The sequence below is a fragment of the Lissotriton vulgaris genome, chromosome 10 (assembly GCF_964263255.1).
Source record: "Lissotriton vulgaris chromosome 10, aLisVul1.2, whole genome shotgun sequence".
Taxonomy (NCBI): domain Eukaryota; kingdom Metazoa; phylum Chordata; class Amphibia; order Caudata; family Salamandridae; genus Lissotriton; species Lissotriton vulgaris.
Window position 1 is genome coordinate 152,640,218 of NC_141698.1, and position 24,656 is coordinate 152,664,873.

The 24,656-nt window shown below is 43.4% G+C and overlaps 1 protein-coding gene across 2 annotated transcripts in view; it reads left to right on the forward strand.

The window, feature by feature from the left end:
* TECPR1 (tectonin beta-propeller repeat containing 1) overlaps positions 1–24,656 on the forward strand; it is a 575,261-nt gene that overhangs the window by 159,372 nt on the left and 391,233 nt on the right. For both annotated transcript variants that reach the window (XM_086940729.1, XM_086940728.1), the window contains exons 7-8: positions 7,120–7,220; positions 18,770–18,871. In XM_086940729.1, coding sequence (XP_086796855.1) covers positions 7,120–7,220; positions 18,770–18,871 — 203 coding nt within the window. The remainder of the gene's footprint in view (positions 1–7,119; positions 7,221–18,769; positions 18,872–24,656) is intronic.

A 24,656-nucleotide genomic window follows, 5' to 3' on the forward strand; every position in this document is an offset into this window, starting at 1 on the left:
CACAGAAGTCAGTAAGTGTAGCAACTCGATAACGTGGTTTTAAAAGCAGTGCACAATAACATGAAAGTAAGGATAAAACAAACACAAACGCTGCTGCGGCGCCTCGTATCTCAGGCGCGTCCGCTGCGCGTGTGTTCGAGATGCAGCCTAATGACTTCACATATTACATTACTCATAATATTTTAAATGACATCATTGATTACATAATCCATAGGATTTGTGGACTTAAAGTAATTCGACATGCTGTTCCTGTGGCCTATTTTCTATTCACCTTAGTGCAATTACCCACTTAAAGACTTCACATCAGCCGCCATTTAAAGAAGATGACAAGTAGGCATTTGCCACTGAAAAGATACCTTCTGTCAGCCCTTATGGACAACCCTCCATGGTTTGGTAAAATACACTACAGATATTCTGAGATGGGCACAACGGCGTATAACCTTAGAGCTATGCTTACAACAGCACTATGAAATAAAACACATCTCAGTGGGGCACAGCTACATTCTACATTGTTTAATAACCGGTAGTGCCTCAAAATCTTCAGCAAAATGTATGGAAATAAATATCCACATTTTATGAACTTCTCTGCTAAATAGGATTTGTCTGTGGCATTGTATTACAACTATTTAACATGGGTACATGCCCCAGATATCCACTGGTGGAGAATCTTTAGTCATCACAAGTTCTGGTCAAAATGTTTGGAAAAGGCTTTGGCTTTAAGCCACGGCCTACATTTAAACATATCACAGCAACTCATATCATGTGTATTCAGCATTTGCCCTGTTTACCAGGGATTATTACTTGCATCCTGAACATTAGTGATTTGTAAATGGTGCACCATATAACTTTCAAAATGCACAACCATGCTTTCCTCCAGGGCTTATGCAATTTTCCTGCTATGGACTGACACATGCACATCAATAGCTCTGAGGTAAATATGACTGTGTTAGTATCAGTGATGTCATCAATGATGTAATTTAAGATGCCATTATTGGTGTCATTAATGACATTTAACATGCTATGAGTGATGCAATATTTGTGGTCATAAGCAGCGCATAGGAGGGGTGCAAGTTATAGTTAGCTTGGTAAACTATGGTGTATTTCAATGATTTTTTTGTTTGTTTTTAAACATTAGTTTTTATGTTATTTCAACACCTAACTATAACATCACTTTAACCTTTGTTTTTTTTTGTGAAATTATATAGATATACAGATTTAAAGATAGATGCATAGATACATAGCCCACAAATTCTGTTGCAAAGAAAAATAAACCAGCACTCAGAGGTGAAATCCTTTGTATGATTTATTTTCATTCAGTAAAAGCATAAGAGCTGTTTGATCGGCCCTACAACACGTTTCGTTTTAAGACATGACCTTTGTCAGGAAAGTGAGCATCAATGTAACAAAAGAGAATTTGCTGTATCCCTTCTAAAGATGCTAGGGCCCACTTGGATAATATAATAATAGGAGCAGGTCCTCTGACCTCCTGGCCAGAGTCCCACTCTCCCCCCAAGTGGCTCCGCTTAAGCCTCACCTGACGTTGCCCCAGACACGTCTCTCCCAGTAAGGGGTTTGAGGCCCTACTCCACCCGTAGCCTCCTGCCTGCGCCTTATCCCTGGTGGTCCAGTGGGAGAGCCTTGCTCTTCTGCTGTTCCACTGCTGTCTGTCTGCATTGTTGTGCCCATTTTGTCACTGTCTTTTGTCTGTCTCTCATTGTAATTTTTGTGCCTGTTTGTCTGTGACTCTGTTTTCTTCCCTTTTCATTCGTTTTTTATGCCTGTGCCCTTGTTTTCTCCTCCGAGCCCATTTCTCACCGCTGTTGTTCCCCCGAGGCCCCTCCCCCTGCCGTTTCCTCCTCCCAGCTGCGCTTCCCTCCCCTCTTCCCTATTTAATGGCGGTCGCGTGCCAAAGGCAAGCCTGTCTGCAACCGATCGCGACCAGTGCCAGAAACCCTGAATCTCCGACCACCCACCGCTACGACTCATCTGCCCACCTCACTCTCAACCCCAGAAGGAACAACACTGCCATCTGTCTACACCGAAATCCACCCACGGCCAGTTCTCCTGCTGACACTGCCTCTGAACCTTCACCACCCTCTACACCTCCACGGCTGCCGCCCCCACGCCGAACGCCAACACCCGAAGCCCTGAGGTGCGTCCTCCTCAACGTGCGCTCCCTGCACAGATATGCCATAGAAATCTGGGACCTCCTCAACACCATCTCGCCTGACATCGCCTTCTTCACAGAAACCTGGACCAACTCCACATCTGCCCCGACATCGCCACAGCCCTCCCTGACGGATGCAAGATCCAGAGGAAGGACCGCCCCAACCTCCTGGGAGGAGGACGTACCATCGCAAACAAGAGCTCCCTCTGACTCACCACCTCCAGCACGAGTGACTCCCCATCCACCTCTGAACATCTCCATTTCCAGATACAGACCAGCCCCAGAACCACCCTAAGTGGCACTCTAGCCTACAGGCCTCCCAGACCTCGAACAGCATTCACCACTACCATTGCTGACCTCATTGTACCCCACGCCATCACCTCCATGGACTACATACTCATCGGAGACCTCAACTTCCCCCTTGACAACCTCAAAGACCCCAACTCCTCCACCCTCTTGGACAACCTCGCCAACCTCTGACTGAAACAGCTCGTCACCACCTCCACCCACATTGCAGGACCCATCTTAGCAGGAGGGAACAACATCCACTTCAGCCACACCACGCAACCCCTCTGGACGAACCACCACTGCATACACTTCCACATTGACAAACCCCCCCCCCCCAAACCTGCACCCCGCCCACCGCAAAGTAACTGGAGCGAGGTCACAGAAGAGCACCACACCTCCACCATCAACCGCGATGCCTCCTCCACCACGATGCCCCCTCCACCTCGCCCGACGCCAACCTCGCAGCCAAAGAACTACACAGATGGATCACCAACTGCCCAAACTAACTCACACCCCTTCGCAACCCTGACAGACAGCGCCACGGAAAGGCCACCTGGTTCACCACGACCTCCAAGAATCCAGACGCACCTGCAGACACCTCGAGAAGAATTGGCGAAACATCAAAACTTCAGAAGACCACACCACATACACGAACGCCATGACAGAATACCACCAACTCATCAGATCAACCAAAAGGACCTTCATCCAGAACAAGATCGCCACCAACTCCGGCAACTTGAAGGAACTCTTCAGCATCATCCAAGTATTCACCAAACCCCCCAGCGAGGCCACAGACATCACCCAACCCAGGACCTCGGCAACAAGCTCAGCTCCTACTTCCGTCAGAAAATCAAGTCCCTCTATGACAACTTCAACGAATGGACACCGGACTCCGAAACCTCTCTCTCCTCCAACGCCAGCGAACCCACCATCTCTGCCTGGACCCCAGCCACCACCGAAAACACAGAATCAACCATGACAGACATCCACTCAGGAGCATCCATGGACCACTGCCCTCTGCACATCTTCCACTGAGCTGCTGCCGCCATCGCACCAGAACTACGAAGCATCATTAACACCAGCTTCAAAACCGGCAGTTTTCCAGACTACTGCAAACGTGCAAAAGTCAAGCCCCTGCTCAAGAAGCCCATGCAGATCCTTTGGACCTCAAAAACTACCAACCCATCTCCCTCCTCCCCTTCGCGGCTAAAGTCACTGAGAAGACCATCAATGCCCAACTAACAAAATTCATCGAAGAGAACTCTATCATCGACCCCTTCCAATCCGGATTCCGCAGCAACCACAGCATCGAGACCGCTCTACTCGCCGCCACAGATGGGATCTGCACCCTCCTCGACCAAGGCCACACCTCGACCTTGATCCTACTTGACCTCTCCACAACCTCCGACACCTTCTCCCACTGCACACTGCCAGACTCCACAACGCCGGCATACAGGAAACCGCCCTCTAATGGCTCCGCTCATTCTTCACCGGCAGAACCCAAAGAATCAGACTGCCACCCTTCCTCTCTGAACCCACAGAGATCAACTGCGGAGTACCTCAAGGATCATCACTCAGCCCTATGCTCTTCGACATCTAAATGGCCCCCCTTGTTGCCATCGTCAAACAGCACGGACTCAACATAGTCTCTTACGCTGACGACACCCAACTCAACCTCTCCCTCACCAAGGATCCCGTCACCACCAAACTCAGCTTCCACAAAGGAATGAAGGACGTCACATCGTGGATGAGCAGCAGCTGCCTGATGCACAACTTGGAGAAGACAAAGGTCCTGATCCTCAGTCCATCCCCCACACCACATGGGACAGCACCTGGTGGCCAACCGCCCTCGGCAGCCCGCCCACCCCCATGGACCACACCCGAAACCTCGTACTCGACTCCTCCCCCTCCGTGAACCGACAGGTCTACGCCGTCTGGTCCACCTGTTTCAACAACCTCCGCATCCTTCGCAAGACCTTCACATGGATCTGCCACGAATCAAGAAAGACTGTCACCCATGCACTCATTACCAGCAGACTGGACTACAGAAATGCCATCTACGCCAGAATTAACAAGTCTCTACTCAGCAAACTCCAGATCATATAGAACACCGCAGCCCGACTCGTCCTCGGCATCCCTCAACAAGAACACATCACCGAACACCTGCGAGTCCTCCACTGACTCCCCGTCAAGAAGAGAGTAACCTTCAAGACACTCACCCACGCCTACAAATGACTCCACAACACCAGACCCCAATACTGCAACAAGAGAGTCTCCTTCCACTTACCCAAGAGAAACCTCCGATCTGCCGACCTCGCCCTCCCCAAAACCCCACGCATCTGCAGAGCCCAAACAGGTGAAAGGGCCTTCTTCTACATCGCCGCCAAGACCTGGAACGAGCTCCAGATTGACATCAGACTCGCCCCCTCTCTGCACATCTTCAGGAAGACCCTCAAGACCTGGCTCTTCGACTGACCGGAGCTGCTTAACCCCCTCCCCTTCCCCTTTCCCCCAGCGCCTTGAGACCCTCACAGGTGAGTAGCACGCTTGACAATTCCCTGATTGATTGATTGATTGATTTATGGTGCTGTTTTTTCAGAATAAGATATAGTGGCTCATAGAGATGTGCTGACTTCATTTATGTCTCTATTTGAAATACTTTTAGTGCATTAAGGAGTATTAAACTTCACTGAGGTAAATCTCACTAGACGAGTAGTGAATAATTTGAACCACAATCAAATTGGTATTATTTATGTATGTTTCAAGGATTGTCTGTCTGTCTTATGATTGCCTGTATACATGTGCTTAAGGGGCATAGTATCAAATACTGTATTTGCGATTCTGAAATAGCGATTTTTTGAGAATCGCTATTTGAGAATCGTAAAACGAGGTGTAATAAAAAATTTGCAAATATTTTGCGATTCCATGGTATTCCTTAATTGTTTCTCGCAAATTGCAAGTCGCAATTAAGGAATGGCTTCCCATTCATTCCTTTGGGCCTAGAGGCCCATAGGAGTGAATAGGAAGACATTCGCAATTTGCGAGTACCCATTAGGTACTCGCAAATTGCAAATGCAATTTCAAGGGTGCAAGGGTGTCATAAGGACACCCTGATGCACTCCTGAAATGAGCATGTGTGCACATGTGGCGCAAAAACATGCCTTAAGGGCATGTATGTGTGCCAATTGGCACTTTGAAAAAAGCAAAAATGTGCTTTTTTCAAAGAACTCGCAAATTACCACCAACTGTCAGTTGGTGGTAGTTTACGATTTATTATGCCAAATTCGAACAATTCCGGTGCTTTCTACATTGCATTTAAGGAATCGCAATTTGCGATTCCTTAAATGCAATCACAAAATAGAGAATCGCAAAATTTGCGATGCCCTTTTGGGATGTTACATCAAAATCCCAAAAATCCTAAATACATCCCAAAAGGCCTTTTCCCGTTCGCAAACGGGCCAATTCTGAGAATCGGCCCGTTTGTGAACGGGAAAAGGGCTTGATACATATGCCCCTGTGTCTTTTCACGGTTTTATTTGGAAGAAATTTAGCACATTTTCTATGTCTGTTGTTTAGCATTTGTGCTCAATTGTCAGTGGAAGGTCTGAATGTTAGACCGAAAGGCACCCACCAAATCTGTCTTTTTACTGAATGAAAATTAAGCTTTTAAATAATTTCCTCTCTGTGTGCCAGAGTGTTTTTCTTCGTCTGAGAGACAAGAGGATTTCTATATAATACGCTTTATGTGCCTGAGTCCTACTGATGCCCAGCACTTGAAATTAATCTAAATATATATAATTTCTTTGTTTATTTACATGTTTTGGTGTTTTTACTGCATAAAATGTGCAAAAATCCAATTATTACACGGAACCGTGAAATACAGTTAATATTTCACGGTTGCCTGTGTAATGCAGATTACATCATCCTAATGAAAGCCCCTAAACCACTTGGTAGAGCTTTAACATTGAGGACTACTAGGTTTATGTGGCATGGTGGACCAAATTATGCAGCAAGGTTACCTAAATCAGGCGGCAAAAAATGGAAATTATGTTGCTAATTCTCTGTCAATATCATTTTCACCTATTGGAGATACAAACATTACTTTTGGTGAAATCTGTAAATTTGTAAAGTTATGTGGCAAGTTAAATGGCAAATATTCTAAATCCATAATTAATTGGTAAACAATACAGCCATATAGCTGCATAAAGTAACTGGCCCCATTGTTGCGTATTGATTTATCGAGAAATGTATCACTTTGTTCAAGAAAGATAAAACCTAAGCATTCTAATTCCAGTCAGTGCACAATGTTAGCTGCTCTGTGAAGAAGACCACTTTTTCAAGGTACCTACCCAAAAATAAACATGTATTATAAAACATACAAAACATGCAATGTGTTCTATATGATGCTGCTATTTCTAACTCGGGGTCCCGGTGACATGTACAAAACACAAGGCAGAAGGTTGAGTGGTTTGTAAATGTCACCAGGACCCATCGATGGCAACATAAGCCTTGGTACATATTTACCTATTAAATATTATCTATATGTATCATCCCTTGGTGTTTATGGTGTTTCGTGCCATTATTTTCTTTTGAATGTGCAACTACTATTAAATTGGAATAGCACACCTTGACTTATCCTTAATGCAATGCATTTTTTCTTCTAGGAAGTCTTTGGACTATTGTGGAGTCACCATCACCTGAAAATGGGATCATGCATGTGTCTGTAGGTGTGAACGTTGTGTGGGCAGTCACCAAAGATCGAAAAGTAAGTTTCTTTGATGGTCAGTTTTAAGTTACTTAAATATTTCTTCCATTGATAGCTCTCTTTCCATAACTACTTTGCATATATATTCATATTAACCCCTTCAATGCTGATGACGGCTGGGAGCGGTCATGGCACACAGTGCTCGTGTGCTGATGACGGCTCCCGGCTGTCATGACCGCACCCGCGATCGGAATGTGCTGCACAGGCGCAGAATCGCTGCCGCGCCCAAGGGGTTAATCACTGGTATACTTCATTACCCTGAGCCCTTGTCTTCCTCATTCCAGTCCTTACGTTCGTGAAACAAATCCTTGGCCATATCAAACTAGTTAAGCCTTTTACTTTTAGAGGCTTCGCCTCCTTCCAATATAATCATCACTCACCACTGGCCACTGAAGCACGGTTCACACAGACACACAGCCTGTGTCCTCTGGAGGTGTCCAGAGGAGTATGACAGAAGGGATGGATGTGTCAAGAAGATTGAGACATCCAAAGAGAGAACATGGAATAAGGAAGTTTACCAGTAAATAATCGGGTCATTACCACATCATCTGCTTCCTCATTCCAGACCTGACAGATGTGAGGATGCTGCAAGCCCAAAATCTGACTCCCATAACCCAAAACACGACATGAGTTATTGCAAATATAGTTTTTTCTGCTAATCCAGTTTTAGTGTATAAAATGCGAGACTCTACACATGAGCAGCTTAGCGAACTCCAGACGCCAAAGAGCACTGCTGGAATCCTTTCATATACGTTGATATTGTGAAACATAATCGAGGGGTAGCCTTCTTGACAGCCCTATAAAACGTGTGTTAAGGAACTCCATTTACTACCATCAATGGTCGAATGGAGGTACCTGACGATCCAGCAAGACAAGGAAGATCACAGGAAGGGAGAGGAGAGTGAGCCACAGGATTCCTCTCAAACAGGCAGCCAGGAGACAAAACCGGGCACTCAACTTAAGAGTCCAGAAAACTACAGATGGCCTCCCGCTGAGCCATTGGAGGGAGCCATTCCATTTAGAAAGCCCTTGCTTCTGAAGTCCAAAATGTGAAACTGGTCGCAGGACCTAGTTTGAAGCTCCTAAACGCTGCACCAAACCTTATGTAACTAGTATTTGGCTTACTAAACCACTGCTGATATTCCTGGAACTCAGGCTAGACAGATGTACTTCCCTGGAACATTCCCATCTGTATCTCCATGCTGCAGGTGAAGACTAACATAAAGCTGTAGAGGAGATTCAGGATAATGCAAAAGTCAGAGGTGAAGAACGATACATATATGAAAGAGGACCCACCTGTAGGTAGTGTTGGGAGCCATAGGCAATGAAGCCACAAGAAGCAACGATTAGCATTGTCTTTATCTATAATAGTTTTCTGCTACCCTTAGGAAGAGTGGAGTGGGAGACATGGAACAAAGAATTCATATTGATCAAAAGCAGTCAGCGCATCTACAGGCACGCCTTGCACATCCACTCTATTTACGAAAATTAGAAGGAGGACATTTTCTGTGGCTGCAAAACTATCCAGTCATGGAAGCCAAACTGGTCTGCCACTTTAAAAGCATTTAGTGGTCGGGTGTTTAGGGCTGAGCAGGGAAAAGCGATGCAGAGATGGTCTGCCAATGAGTTTGTTGTGCATCAGCTGATACAAAGCATTCAGGGATTGCCACCTGTCCAAACGAGTCAGTAATGAGCAACGTATTAGGTGGTTCACAGATGCATTGGCCTCTATGTAGCATGTGCAAAGGAGGTCTCCTGTTATTAGTTATGTGGGATAAACCAATGAAAATCTCAAAAAATAGCAGAAAGTCTGTTACAGTTTGAGTTGCAGCAGGGATTGAATAATCCTGCACAGAAGAACTACCACCCTCAAGGGCACAAGAACAAAACATCAGCCCAGGATTTTAATTATATTCAAATTCACTAGAAACACTGCCTGGTAATACAGACTGTTCGGATTTCAGTAAGACAAGAGATGCTGCAGAGCAGGCATGACATGAAGATTGGCCTCAGAAATCTCATTTAGAGTAGCTGCCATGAAGGTTAGAAACCTGAGGCACTTGTAGGTCGAGGTTTTTGGGCCGACCAACATAGCACTTGGAGTGTCATAGAGATAGACTGTCCTCGCTGAGATCCATCATCCTGAGGGTTCTACTAATTAGCGTCTCTACCAAGCAGGAACATTCAGCATGAAGCTGAGTTCCTCTAAATGATTGGAGATCTTCTTTTTATCAGATTCGCAAGGCTTAATTTGAGCCGGTGGTCTCGATGCTCAGCACCAGCACTTAATCCTCAACACCAGTGCTTTTCATGAGCACCAGTTAAGGACACATTAATTTATGGTAGGCACAGGGAGATTAAGGGATTTGCCCAGAATCATAGGATGTAGGATGTTTAGCCAATGCCAAGACTTGAACCTGGTTCCCCAGCTCCGAAGACAGCAGCTCTGGCCATTTCGGCACATCCTCTCCCCATTATGGCACATCCTCTCTCCACTTTCATGATTAATAGTTGGTTCTGTTTTAGGCAGCACTAACAGGAGAAAAGGGCCGGTGCAAGCTACCTCCTGGCGAGAGCTCCAGCACTTCTTTTTTTTACAAATTAACCACTGCAGACTCGTCCTTAAAAAAGGAGCAGAAACTAGCCAGTCTAAATAAGAGAAGTCCCTGAAATTAGAGAGAAGTCAGCAGAGTATCTAATTCCAGGGTGAAAGCTGGAGGAGTTGCTAACAGTGCCAGAGGCAGGACATGGAACTGGTAGCAGCAAGAACCCTAACTTCAGGAAAATGTCCAGATGAATTGGAACATAAACATAGGCATCCTGCAGATCACGTATCACCAAGAAGTCTTCGCTGGAGAAACTACTGGAAAGACAGACTGAAGTCTGATCATCTTGATGAATCTCTTGACATATTTTATATTCCAGATTTTGCTCAGAAGTTGCTGCCAGCTCTTCGGACCAGAAATAAGATAGAGTAGACCAACATGTCTTGTTGAAGTCCTGAAATCAGCTGGATAGCACCACTGTCTAGAAGAAGCAGGATTTTCAAACGTTTCCTAGTAGTGCACCAGCAACTTGCTGGATGAGAGAGAGGATGTAGAGCATCTACAAACTCAATAGAAAATTCAATGCATCTTTGATAGAAATCGAGGCGTCTTAAATGAGAGCTAAACTTGCAGCATAAAATCTCTTTCTTCTTTCTCCCAGAACCCTGCCCCAATGACTTTTATACTCTGATTGGATACTCTGGTGGGCTCCTGTGGAGGCTGGTAGGACTACACCTGTCAGCAAGCACAATCCTGAGGTCACGAAAGAGTGTCACCTGATTACATATTTTGTCATTTCAGCTGGGGCCCAACCAGCTTGCGACTAAGAAAGAGAAGGTGGTTGATGAGAGTACTGTTGAGTTTCATATTTAGATCCACATATGAAACCTGGCTGGTGATACTCTCGAGGAGGCAAGATGGCCGCCACAACGCTGTAGGGAGCAGTCGCACTCTGCTCTCTCTCCTGCCACATAGTATCAGGTGGTAGAGAGAAGAAGAGGATGAGTAAGGAAAATGTTCATATTGGAAGGCTGGTTGACGCAGTATAACCCTGACGGAGTTAAGGGGAAACGCCGCCTCGAATTGTTAATTGCTGCAATTTCACAGAAGTGGAAGAAGTGGATCAACGGAGCCCTGCAGCAAAGCCTAAAGATGTCCAGTCGCAACAAGGGGGCGCCAGTAGCTTCAGCCACGGGTGCTATACCGAAAACGGCTGCCCCAGGTAAAAAGCAGACACCGGCTCCAGGGATCGTAGTATCTAAAGCTCAACAAAGGAAGAATGAGCTGACAGGAAAGAAGACACAAGCGGCGGATGCCGAGATGGATACGGAGATACTAACTCAGCAGAAGGAGACACCGTCAGCTAAAGCGGCGATTGCCAGGGAGAAGGAGAAACATAGAGCGCACAGAATAAACCCGCTCCCCCTCACCTCCAAAGACGCGGCGGGTATGAGGCAGCCTACCGTGACGGAATCCTTCTCTGCCAAAACAGGCCAGCAGCAACAGCAACAGCAGACAGAGAACGAAGCAACCAGCGCCGTGATCCACACTCCGAGCGCAGAAGCGAAAGACGTCCTCGAGGACGCTAGCGGAATGGTTGCTGGGCAACCAGCGAAGCCCTCACAGTCTCACACGCATCAGGCGGGAACTGCCGGCATCGATGGAAAAGAAGCAGCAGTGACTACGGTGAGCAGCGGAGTGGGTGGCAATGTGAATGGGGAGCTGGGGGCACTTGAAAAGAGGAACAATATTCAGATGATGGATGCCTTACTGTCAGTGGAGGCTGGACTAAACGCGGAACAGAAAAGCATTGGCAAAGCTAACTGGGGCAGTTCTACGAGTCTGGACTCACAGCAGCAGGCTAAGAGCAGAGGTGCCAGAGGGGGGTCCCCAGAGTTTTACTCTGTTAATGAAGGGTCAGATTCAACAGACTTGAGTGAGCAGGAGGGGGGCAGTACTACCGAGGTTACTACATCCAGCTTAGACTCAGACAACTCTGGACAATCAAGGGATAAAAGCAGCCAAAGAAAAAAGAAGGCAGGAGTAAGAAGAAGAAGTGGTGAAAGCAATAAAAACAAAAAACTCTCCTGGGACTATTCAGCGACCTCTGGGATATACCAAGAGTCTGGGGATGGAACTGGGGTTGGTAGTACACCTCAGAACATAACCATGGAAATGATGTTCAGTACCTTAAAACAAATACAGGTAGAGGCCAGGGTGGAAAGTCGGAGGGCAAGGAGGGACACAAAGAAAATACAGGCATCAATTAGGAAACTTAACAGGAAGTACGAGGTGGTAGAAGAGAGGGTGTCAGAAGTGGAACAGAGGACAGGAAGAATCGAGGACGAGTTGACAGACTGGCAGGACTTTAAAAATGAACAAGGGAAGAAAATGGAAGATCTCCAATGGAAGATAGAAGATTTTGAAAACCGGCAAAGACGGAACAACGTTAGACTTCTTGGAATTGAGGAAGGTTTGGAGGGGCAAGACCCCAGGGGCTATGTTATCAAGCTATTGAAAGGAGCTCTTCCGGACTCCCAGTGGCAGTGGGAGTCGGAAATCCAAAGAGCGCATAGATTTCCACTAGTGCTGAAGAAAAATCACAGAGCCCAGCAGAATGTATTGCCAAGAGCAATGCTTGTGTTCGTAGGAAACTTTCTTGCAAGACAGGAGATCATGGACAGAGCAAGACCAGATGCCAAGAAGTCTTTCGATAATGTTACATTTTTTGCCAGACCTGACTTCTGTCATGCGACAGTCGAAAGAAGATGGAGGCTACGGCAACTGATTTCCCCCCTGCAAAATGTAGGCGCAGAGGCATATTTACTCTACCCAGCAAGATTAAAGGTTGTTAATAAAGGGCAGATTAGAGTATTCATGTCAGAGATTAAAGCAGGAGAGTACTTGGCTGAGCTCACAGAGCAGAGAGGGGGAAAGAAATAATAAAGGGAGAAATATACTGAAACCACCACAGAGCATGATACTATCATACTCCAGGTGACATATAGGGGTAACAGGGAAGGGCAGGAGAGAGAGGCGATCCTACAGCGGAAGAGGCCACACATAGGTCAGGATTGACCTATTTGCCCGTAAAAGGGGGGGAGGGAGTCAGGGGGAGGGGGGAGAGCTGGGGGGGGTGAGGGGGGGGCAGGACATATGGTTAAATACAACACGCAATAAGGAAACAAAGGAATATAATGATTTTGAGGAAAGAGTTCTGCAGGCTAAAAATCATGAGAATAAAAAGTGGAGTCAAGTGATGGAAAAATATAAGATATGTCGATGGCTCTGAGGATTGCCTCTATAAATATATGTGGTCTTAATAATGGAGGGAAAAGGCAGAGAGTAGCAGCAATGCTAAGAATGCTAAATTTAGATATAATATGTCTCCAAGAGACACATATCGAAGGAAATAATAAATTTTTATTGGAGCAAATGGGATTTGAGGTGTTAGCTTGTACTAGACAAGAGACCAAAACTAAGGGAGTAGCTATTTTAGCTAAGAAAGGGGTCTGTAAAATAAAAAGAAAAAAAGAAGACTTGAACGGGAGATGGGTTATACTTGAGGGTGAAACTAGTACAGGGTGTTGCACATTAGTGTCAATATATGGGTCTACAGAAGATGACCCTGAGGTTATTGAATTTTTGGATCACGAATTGTCTCTTTGGCCCGAGCCAATTATTTGCTGTGGGGATTTGAATATAAATGGGCTGAACGGGTTGGGTAGGTCGGGTATGTCGGGTGGGGAGGTATACGGGGGGAGGAAGAAGAAGGTGTGTAAGGCTGTATGTGATTTTATGAGACATAATGCGTTGATTGATCTATGGGCACAGAGCCACCCACCAGGTACGGGTAGTACATATTACTCAGCACCTCATCGTTTGGTTGTCAGATTAGATTATTTTCTGATTTCTAGCACATTAGTAGATGGTAGTCAACTAGAAAGACTGCCTAGGTTGTTATCAGACCATAACCCGCTGGTATTGACGTTACCAAATAAAATGGCAGAGGAGAGGAAGAGCTATAATTGGACCTTTGAGAGAGGACTTTTGAAAGATGAGGGTTATGTGAAAAGAATGGCAGCCTGGATTAAACAGTTCTGGGAAATTAATAGAGGGACAGCATCACCTGCTATGGTCTGGGATGCTTTTAAAGCAGGTATTAGGGGGGAAACCCTGTGCTTTACGTTGCAACGAACTAAAAAAGAGAGAGAGGAAATGGAAACTAGGATAAGGGAATTAAGAGATCTAGAAGACTCTCTAATAACAGCAATCAACATGAAGGAACCGTTGGAAGATTTACTGCTAAATATAGAACTGAAGAAGGCAGAGGCAGGTGAAAGTGTAGCAAGAAGGGCTGCAGCTAGGTATTTAGCCAAAAGAGAGGAGGGATATGAATACAACGAGAGAATTGGGCATCTCCTGGCTATTAGAACTAGGCAGAAGGCAGCGGCAGGAGAGATTAAGGAAATTAAAAATGAGGTAGGAGTGGTGGTAAACAAAGTAACAGACATACAGGATGTGTTTAAGAGATTTTATACGAAGCTGTATGAGCAGGATATTACTCGAACTAAACCCGAGATAGTAGAATATTTGAATATGATAACGCACCCAGTACTGGAAGGGGATGAGAAGGAGAAATTGGAGAGGAGTTTTACAGTACAGGAGATCCAGGATGCTGTGAAAAGCCTACCCTGTGGGAAAGCTACTGGCCCAGACCAGATCCCGGCTGAATTTTATAAAATATTTTGGGATGTATTAGGGAAGGATATGCACGAGGTTTTTATTCAAGCACAGAGGGGAGAGACAATACCGCACTCATGGGCAGGGGCTGATATCATTGTTATTTTAAAGAAAGATAAACCACCTCTAGAACCTGGGTCATATCGTCCTATAACACTTATGAATGCGGATGCCAAAATATATACAAAATCACTTGCATTTAGGTTAAGTAAAGTTATAGAGCACTTAGTTAGTACTTCGCAACATGGTTTTATTCCAGGGAAGGGCACTACACAGCACACAAGGCAAATGATCACAATTTTGGACGCTATGGAGGTTGCAGGGGATCCGGTCGCGGCTATATTTCTGGATGCAGAGAAGGCCTTCGACCGGGTCTCTTGGGACTATTTATGGAAGGTAATGGAGCAATACGGGGTGGGTAGAGGGTACATCAGAGCAATACAGGCTGTTTATTCCAATCCTACGGCCAGAATAAGAATAAATAAAGGGTATAGTGAGAATGTACAGATACAACGAGGGACGCGTCAGGGATGCCCAGCATCACCGCTGTTATTTGCCCTATATATAGACCCCATTTTAAGGAGACTGGAAGAAAATAATAGGATACCCCCAATTGTTCTGCATGAGAAGAGATATAAGGTATTTGCGTACGCAGATGATGTGGCTGTCATCACCAATAAGCCAGATATAGCAATTCCAGAGATAGAAAGAGAAGCATCAAAGTTTGGAGAATTCTCAGGATATAAAATCAATAAAGGGAAGACCCAGATAGTGCAGAACAACCGGATGATATTCCAGGATAGTAGAGTTGTGAAGGAAGCAACGTACTTAGGAATAAAAGTGACGGCAGATCTGGACGCGCTGGTAGACCTTAACATGAGACCATTATTAAGTAAAGTCAAAGAGAATACAGAAAGAATGCATAGATTACATTTGACATTGATGGGAAGAATAAATGTAATCAAAATGATAACATTCCCCAAATTTCTATACTTATTCAGGGCAATCCCGTTATATTTTGATCATAGTTGGTTCAATAAGATAGAAGCTATGGTGAATGCATTTATTTGGGCACAGGGTAAAACCAGAAGAGCATATAGACATCTTACAGTATCAAGAGAAAGAGGTGGGTGGGGGGCGCCTGATTTTAGATTTTATTACTGGGCGGTAGCTCTACAGTACTTTCAGGGATTAATAGGTGGTGGTAACTTTGAACATGGAGGTAGGACACAACGGTTTTTTAATGTTTACACAGTGTTGTTAGGGGATGGGGCAGTAAATGGATTCTTGAATACAGTTGATTTCACCTACTTCAAGCACACAAGATTCAAAACTCTCAAAGCCGCATATAATATCTGGAGGACGATTTCAAAGAAAATAGGGATAGGAAGATACAACAGGTACACACGGCTGTATAATAATAGATCTCTCCCGGGGGAGATATTTGGAGATACAGTAATGAAGGGGTGGGAGGATAAAGGGATCAAGAGAATTGGGGATTTAATGGATCAACAGGGCAGAATCATGCAGTTTCAGGAGATACAAAACATCTTTAGGGTAGGGAATAATAGCTTCTTTAAATATCTTCAGGTTAGAAGTTACCTTGCAAATAAACAAGGTGGATCTTTGGGTTTCGGTTCATGCTGTTTAATGGATTATATAGAGAACAGTGAGCATTGCACAATTCGGTGTTTATATGCAGAATTGGGAAAGTACAAAAGTGATGACAGGGATAAATATGCGAGGAAGTGGGAGGGAAAAATTGGCTTAAAACCAGAGGGTTTTCAACTATCGCTTGATTTGGGTCGAACCACTTTATGCTCTACAACCTTACAGTCACAGCACTATAAAACTTTGTACTCATTGTATTATACGCCGGCAAGGATTGCACAATGGGGAGGTACAACAGGAATTACGTGTTCTAGGTGTGATGATAAGGATGCAGATATAATTCATGTATTCTCAAAATGCCCGCAATTGTACTCTTTAAAAAAGGATATTGAAAAATTTATTGACGTTTCATTAGGATATAAAGTAAAGCTGACAGATGAATTATTGTTGCTGGGGGTGGAGACAGGGGAAGATGTTATTCCCATCGAGTTTATGTTTATGGTAGCCGCGGTATATCGTATATGTGTTGCAACATTATGGCTTGATAAAGCACCACCAACGTTTCAAATGTGGATTGCTAGACTATTGGCTACATATAATATGGAGAAAGCAATATATGACAGGAAAGGGAAAAAAGGAAGATCTCTGGGTAAGAGGATTTGGGACCCAATTGAGAATTGGAAAAATAGACCAATGAGGTAGGGAGGGGAGGAGGTTAGGTAGGCTTATGAAAAAAAAAAAAAAAGAAACCTGGCTGGTGATGTTGAAGAACAAAAGTAGTGTCACTCATGCTCATCAACAGATCCATAGTCCCTTGTAAAGAAGTAGGATTGGTCTCCCATCTGTAAACCCTTCAGGAGTGACTGGAACATCTGTCTGGGCTGCGTAAACTGTGGATGTCCCACTGCAGACTGAACAGTTTAAACCTGCATATAGAAGCATTATCACCCCTTTCACCTTATTCACTGGTATGGCAATGCCGCCTCCCCATGAACCAAGGAAGAAGTAGAATTCATATTACAAATAATGGACTCCTGTGGCAACTCCTCCTCAAAGCTGTCTAAGTGTTTGAGGTGAAAAAGGAAATGGGGGAAACCAGTATTAGCAAGATTTTTCAATTTCTTTAGTATCATGTCTCAAGTGGCATCATGAAAAGGCAGGAATCACCTTGAGGGGACTCCTATTGAGATTAGAAATTCTCTGTGTCTACTTCGCAGGCTACTAAAATTCCACCAAGCCACATGTATGTTCAAGGGATTCAGGAATTTGAGCACCCTGCACACATTTACCCTTTTCCTTAGGCAAGATGTTCTATACATCCCTAGGGTCTATATACGCTACCAAGTGCTTGGTTGGAGGCACAGGAGTATAGATGGTAGTCACTGCAGCTGCAGCAGTTATATCACAAAGATCAGCTTGGAGAGAAGTTCCACCTCGTCTCGCCACCTCCAAAGTTGTCAGTATCAGGGAAAACCTCATTTCTCCTCTAACTGCATTTGTGACCTGCCATTGCCCCACAACATATCCCATTAGAACAAAGACTTCCATGAAAACCCACTGCCTGATTTGGCATTCAAGAGCTCTTGTCAGGGCCAATCAGTAACGTAAAAAATTAAAGACAGGCTTAATTAAGCTGGTATGAAATAGGGAAACGGTTTTCTTCCATGGTATATAATAAAGGATTATGTGTCGCTTGGGCAGGATTCTCCTCACATTTGTGGAGACAGGTGTACGAGTAAGACAGATAAATCAATAGTGCACCATTTGACAAGAGATGCGAATGCTTAGACAGTTGACTCTTAAAGCTGAGTTTATAATAGTAAGTTATTTGTGTATGATACATACCGACTAAATCACTCTGGGTAGCTTTACTTTCAAAGTTTGGTCGATTAGGAACACTGGAGTTCAATGTTTACACCAAGCTTTTGTTCCCTTTTCCAGTTTCAATTATCAACTTGCTAAACCCTTTTTTGGTTTCAATGCTGTTTTTGACCATGTAACCTATTACTGTGGCCCACATAAGTACTTTCTATCCTCAAAACCTCCTAGTTAGAGACTCTTGCATCAGGACATATTTTCATATGTCATCTAAAGGTAGAATCTGTTACAATCATATGCTGGCCTGTTGGCCATTCCATTCCCTAAAGATATTAAACTGTTCTTCGAACTTCTGACAATGGGTGAAATGTGTTTATTGTACATATAGTTTTGTGTTATGTGATGACTTTCTCTTTGTTGCATGTCACATTTTGTTAGATTAATATTCTCTCTTAATCCTGAAGAAGCGTTGGTAAATTCTTGAGACTTTTTGAATTTGACTGTTAATAGCATACATGGGTTATTTCCGTGCATACATAGGTAATGCAAAGATGGAACAATTTTTGGAGATGGCATCTGGTTGTTTTTAAAACTCTAACAGTCTGTAAAAATCCTCACTGTTTTTTTAGTCATTATATACACCAACTATTTCAGATTATATAATTGTAGGTTATTTTCACAATTAAATGTAATCAACTCTTAACACAATATTTGTGAAAGGGTTTGAGGATTCATACCCAATTACCTATAAATATACATTGATTTCTTTCCTGAACGTTTCTAATGTTTGATCTGGACTCAACGCCGTAAATGCATTCCCTTTTGTGATAGGTGTGGTTCAGAAGAGGTGTGAACTCACATAACCCATGTGGCACGAGCTGGATGGAGATGATAGGAGAAATGTCCATGGTTACAGTTGGCCTAAATGATCAGGTAAGAAAGATGACGGCAGCGTTTTAGAATGATATGCATTGCTTGCATGTTAGCCGTTGAAACTGTGTTTGTTGCAATTCATTAATGACCACTAACTATTTGATTATAATAAACTGATAAATGGTTACCTTACATTTTCCATTGAGTCCCGAGCTATATTTTTCCATTTATGAAAGGCTTGACCTGAAGTTTAGTATTCTGTCTCACAAAGAGAAGGCAATTTTCCACTGTTTCCACGCTCCGCTATCTCTTTCCTCAAACTTGTAGCTTAAATTCAAAGTAAAGAAAAATGTGTTACTGGTTTGAGAGGAGGTGATTCTCCTGATATGGCTTGGTCATGTTTGTCAAGGGATATCTAACCCTGGATATTGTGCTATAGGGATGTGTGCTGAGATCAGTGATCATAGATTTTCAGGTACACAGGACACATTAGAGGTAATGTATCTGAAGGAGTACTTCATAGTCTTGATAATGGTGATCATGTTGGGGTGTTCAGGTTTAGGTGTGTTGAGTGAGGTATAATTGGGGTTAGCAGGGTAGCCTTTGGTAGGGCAGTGCTTATTGGAATAAGAGATGGGAAAGGGTGATTTGTAGGCTTTGTATCTTTCATGAAGGCGGTCCAACTTCAATTTGATGTGAATGAGTTTATTTGTGGGGGGAATAAGAGATGTCTGCACTGGTCAGTACTAAGTTGCAATAAGGAAGCATGAGGCGAATTATCTCAGCTCTCATGTGAATCATGTGTACAGTTGGTTGCATCCCATATGCAGACCCAGTTTGTTTTCTGCTGTTCTGATGTAGCTGGACTGGGTTGGATGTTTTTTTTTATACAGCGACCATATGTATCAAGAGTCATTGCTGGATCCTCAGAGGTGGATGTATGACGTTACAACGCATGCTTTTACCACGCATGCCTTTACAACACGGTTTTTACAACGCATGCCTTTACAACGCATAGTGCTTTGGGGCGCTGGATAGTGAATAGTTTAATTTACTATTCCAACTCCAGTCCCCGTGGATAGTAGGGAAGGTATTGGATAGTAAATTAAACCTATTCCCTATCCTAGAGCGCCCCCAGCGCAATGCGTTGTAATGGTTTGCGTTGTAAAAGTTGCTTCGTAAAGGCACTGTGTGGTAAAAGTTGCGTTGTAAAGGATGTTTCCCCTCAGAGGTTTGCTCATTGGCAGTATTTCAGTCTGGGACCGTGTAGTACTAGCTTTGTTCCAGGTTACTTTCCCAACCACCTTCATTTATTCAACCATTATGCTGATTAGTTTAATTCCACAAAGACTGTGTAGGGGACACTAGATGTAGTAAAGGTTTTAGGGCCATCAGTTTATCAAAGAATGTGATGAAGAAATCAAGATTGGATCCCGCCTTTCCTAGATTCATGCAGGGGGATGTGTACCTCACTTTACTAGTTATGGAACCCTGAACTACTATGTTTTTTCCTATAATGGATATTTGTATTCATTAAGACTAAGAATAAAAGCACAGTGTATCGATCAAGAAGTAAAAAACAGAGCAGGTCAGTTTTAATGCAGCCAAGACTGAGACTATTGTAATAGTCACTGACTAATGAGTCCAAGAATTTCGGACACAGTTTTGCTGGAATTTGGGGCTAGGTTTGAATAAACAAGGAGGAAAAAAATATGTGGGGTGTTGTTAAATGAATGCTGGAGTCTGGTATTATTTTGTTGTGGATTTGTTGGCCTTAGGATCAGGCAAAAATAAATGTAGGCTATTGATTTGAGAAGCAGGTTCAGTAGAGAAAAGGCGCTGTTTTGAGCCTTGGGGAGCACACAATATAGATCTAACATGCAGTAGTAAGCTATCACATTAGTTGTGAAAAGTGTGCATTAGTATTATCTCACATTTGGTTGAAAACACATTGACACCTAAAGTCCCACTTGGTGCATCATCATCATGGTTATGGAAAACAATTAGGAGTACAAGTCACGTTTATATATAAATTTACAAATAGGTACATTTGAGAGTAAAATTACTTTTAGGTGCAAAGTCAACAGTGAGGTGATTGTGTGAAATCCCATTTAGGAGCAAATCAAATTTCAGAACAAAAACCCATTTATGTACAAAATCAATTTTAGTTAGCATCCATATTGGAACAACATAAGCAAAAGTGCGGAAGCACCTTTGAGTGCAAACACCCATTTGTGTGCAGATTATCAGTTAGGTGCAAAGTCAACAAGTGTGTGTTATCACACCTATGTGTACAATCACCCAGTACATGGAGAAAATAAGGTTCTAACGTTTCACGCAACATGTAAAAGTTCTACATCAGTATGATGTTGGATAAGGTTGGCAGCACATGAAGGGGCAAAGTCACCTTTGGTACAACATCAGCTTATACATGAAAAACATTTAAGAATACAAATTACTTTGAGGTGCATAATCGCTTTTAGGTGTGAAAGTACCCTTGATGCAAAATAGCAGCATATTGGAAGCACTTGTAAGTGCACAAATCAAATGTAGGCCCCCTGTGGTTGCTAAATTACCCTTGGTGCTTAATGTAAAGAAGTGTGGGAACACTTTGAGGGGCACACATTTTCCTACATTGCAGTGCATGGAGTACTTCTCTTCATGTGTATGCACTGCTATGGTAGGCAAACCCTTGGCAACTGGGCTAACACACTCAAAACCCAGTTTCATAAGGTGAGATCTGAAAAATCCTCTCTGCTGATTGAAGATATGAATGACAGTTTCTTTAATCAATTGCAGAAGGGGCTGATCCAGAGTCTTTCCCTGTGTATGTTTTTATTCTTGATGACATGCGCTTTTGCTATGCATCCAAACATGAAGTCAAAAGTAGGTTATTTTTGAAGTTCCCAATAAGGTTGGTCTTTGCGTAAACAAGAATCCAGTCATTGTAGATTGCACTACATCTTTTTTGATCATTAAAGGAAATGCAACTTTGGGGGGGGGGTAAATTTGCTATGGCGACTGTGCAGGGTGCCTTCTTCTTTCAAGGGTAGCAGTTATGAAAGAGGAAATATTTTACATGCACACTAGGCAACTGGAGGCGTTAAAGGAACAAGCAGCATGTATACATAGGAAGCCACAACCATTTGCTTACGGGAACCACAGTGTAGCACTGCTGCACGTTACTCAACTCTCTCGCATCACAGTAGCTCCCTTCCTATTTGCGTGCATCAGGTTACTCAGTGATGAGCAGGAAAAGTCTATCAGTCTCTGTGGATGCAAAAAACATGCCTCACTTTGGTTGTACATCACAATACTGTATACAACAATATCCCATAGCGTACACGTTGTGTTCGAAATATCATCTCTGCATCATAGAATCTTCATTGATATTCACAAATGCGGATAGTCATCAACACTGAATCATTCTTGGAACATTCATGGACCTCAGAGCACTTCTTAATACATTTATAATCAATTTTAAAGTTCCATAAGGTATCACTGTGTATAAGGTTTCATGATAAAAAAAAACACCCTGTAATTGACTCAGTTTTCTTTTTCTGGGAGAATACTATGACTGAATACCAGTCTGAACCTGCATTGCAGCATTATTGCTTAGAAAGGTGAAAATGGCGATGAAATAAAAAAATAAAATATAGCTTGACAGGCTTATATTATAAAAGAGCTAAAAAGAATATTGTCTCTTTAAGAATCCACGAGTCTCATCTACCCAGAGTACACCCTGCAGGCAGTTTGCCTTCAAGAGCTCAGTTCTTTTTTCTGGTTCTTGAGAACAGGACTTTAAGAGCACAGTCAGGTGTTAAACCTCAATTCTTTCCTTACAAGTGGTTGTTTTACCGGTTTTTCCATCTTTCATTAAACGTTTTTTGACACATGTTCTTTCGAGTGACATTGAAATTTCTATTTTCTTGAAAGAATATTTGGCAAAATGCCTGTCTCTTTTTACAAAGTGCCCTTCATATGGTAGAAAAAAAGGTGTTATCTGAGCTTCACAAAGCTTGTGTGGTGTGCCTTCCAAGACACCACTCTGTAAAAGACTGTGACATCTGCAGTACAATGTTGACAGGGTAGGCTTTAAGCTGGGTGGCTTCATAGAAGACATGAGAAAAGAAGAAGAAAAGAAGAATAGAGGGATATGCTTTTCAAGCCCCATCTGAAAGGCAGCCTGTTGACACAGACTTCTGCAGAGGGAGCTCTAAAGCCAGAAAGTCAGAAAAACTTCATCACCATCCATGTCGTTCTGGATCGACACCAAAGGTTTGATGTTGAGGGCTTCAGCCCGACTTGTTTACCCTCGAAAGAGAATGCAAAGTCACATTGATGACACCACGATAAGGAGGTGAGATCTCCGTCGAAGGAACAACTTTGAGCCACAGTTATCACTTGATGTTGAGACCAGATCAATCAACATTAAAACCATTGTCATCAAAGGCCTCCCACCACTCTCCACCTAAAAAGTAATCGCCAGGCCACCGACATTGATCACCTTCAATGTTGACGTCGAAGGACCTATTAAGTACTCCAAACCTATCAGGCTGTCCATCTCCTTCTGCAGTTTCACTGCATTTATCAGTATCACTACATTCTCCAGAATTGTCTTTACCTCAGATGAGTGGCCTTACACCAGTATTCTCCATGTCATTGCTTACGGTGACACCTAAAAAGAAAGTAGAGACGGTAACGAAGACTTCTTTTAAACCTGCAGCTACACCAGAACCTCATCCTTTGCCAATAATTCCATTCTGAGGATCCACTGCGGGAACCATTGCAGCCACTAAACCTCCTGCCAAGCTTGGTATGAAGAAAGACATAGATGTCTCCAAGAAGGAAGAGACATCCAACTCCTACTCCGTCTCCAAATCAATCAGAAGAAAGAGATGCAGACCGCTAACCAAACGTTGATTATATCAGATGATACCACTTCATATGCTCCGACTTCACCTCACTATTGACAGAAGCATTTACTTGTACACAATTGTGGAAATTTTAATTAACTGTGGGTGTAGGAAGTGTGCCTTTTCTACATGGCCAATCTGTATTTTTCGCTTTTTGCTGGATCATTTTTTTAAATTTTACTTTAGAAGTATTTCTACTTCAAAACTGATAACCAGGTGGTCCTTGTCATACAAATTTGGCACTATCTGTGTGGCACCAGGTTTCTAATCTTAGCTTTCCTCAAGATCACAACGAAGGCCTCAAGATCTCAACAAAGACAGCTGTTAGCCGTGTCAGCATTTCAAGTGTAAATGGATTATGCAAAACCTGGGTGATCATAGAAGGGGTTACTATACTAACATAAGTCAAAAGATCGAGATGAGTTTGCAACAGGTGCTCTGGAGGAAGCACAACTTTCAAATGATTATGGGTTTGAATAGAGCTTGGATGGAAACTAAAACACAATGGTCCCAAGACTTCCAGGTTAAAAGACCAGCACCATCAAAAGAGAAAAGTTCGAAACACATGCCACAAACAGAAGGGACCTAGCAGACTCACTCCACGTCTCAAAACTGATTACCAGAGGCTATCCAAAAGCGTGCCTCAAACAGAAGCAGTTCTTCCCCGAAAATCCCTTTGATACCAAGAAAGAGCTTCTTCTAAAGGTCATACCTAAAGAGACACCCTCTTCAGTTGCTGCTTCTGAACCGTGGGAACTTTTTTCCTGAGCATTCGAGAATTACAGGGTTCCGCATGTATCAGCCAGAGCCCTTTAACAGTGGGGTTCAAGGGCTTAACCTTACTGTTGGACCCAAAACAGATCACCAAGTACAACCCCTTTAGCACTTTACTCTCTGGGCAGTGAATTGAAGCATTTCAAGTGGTGAGG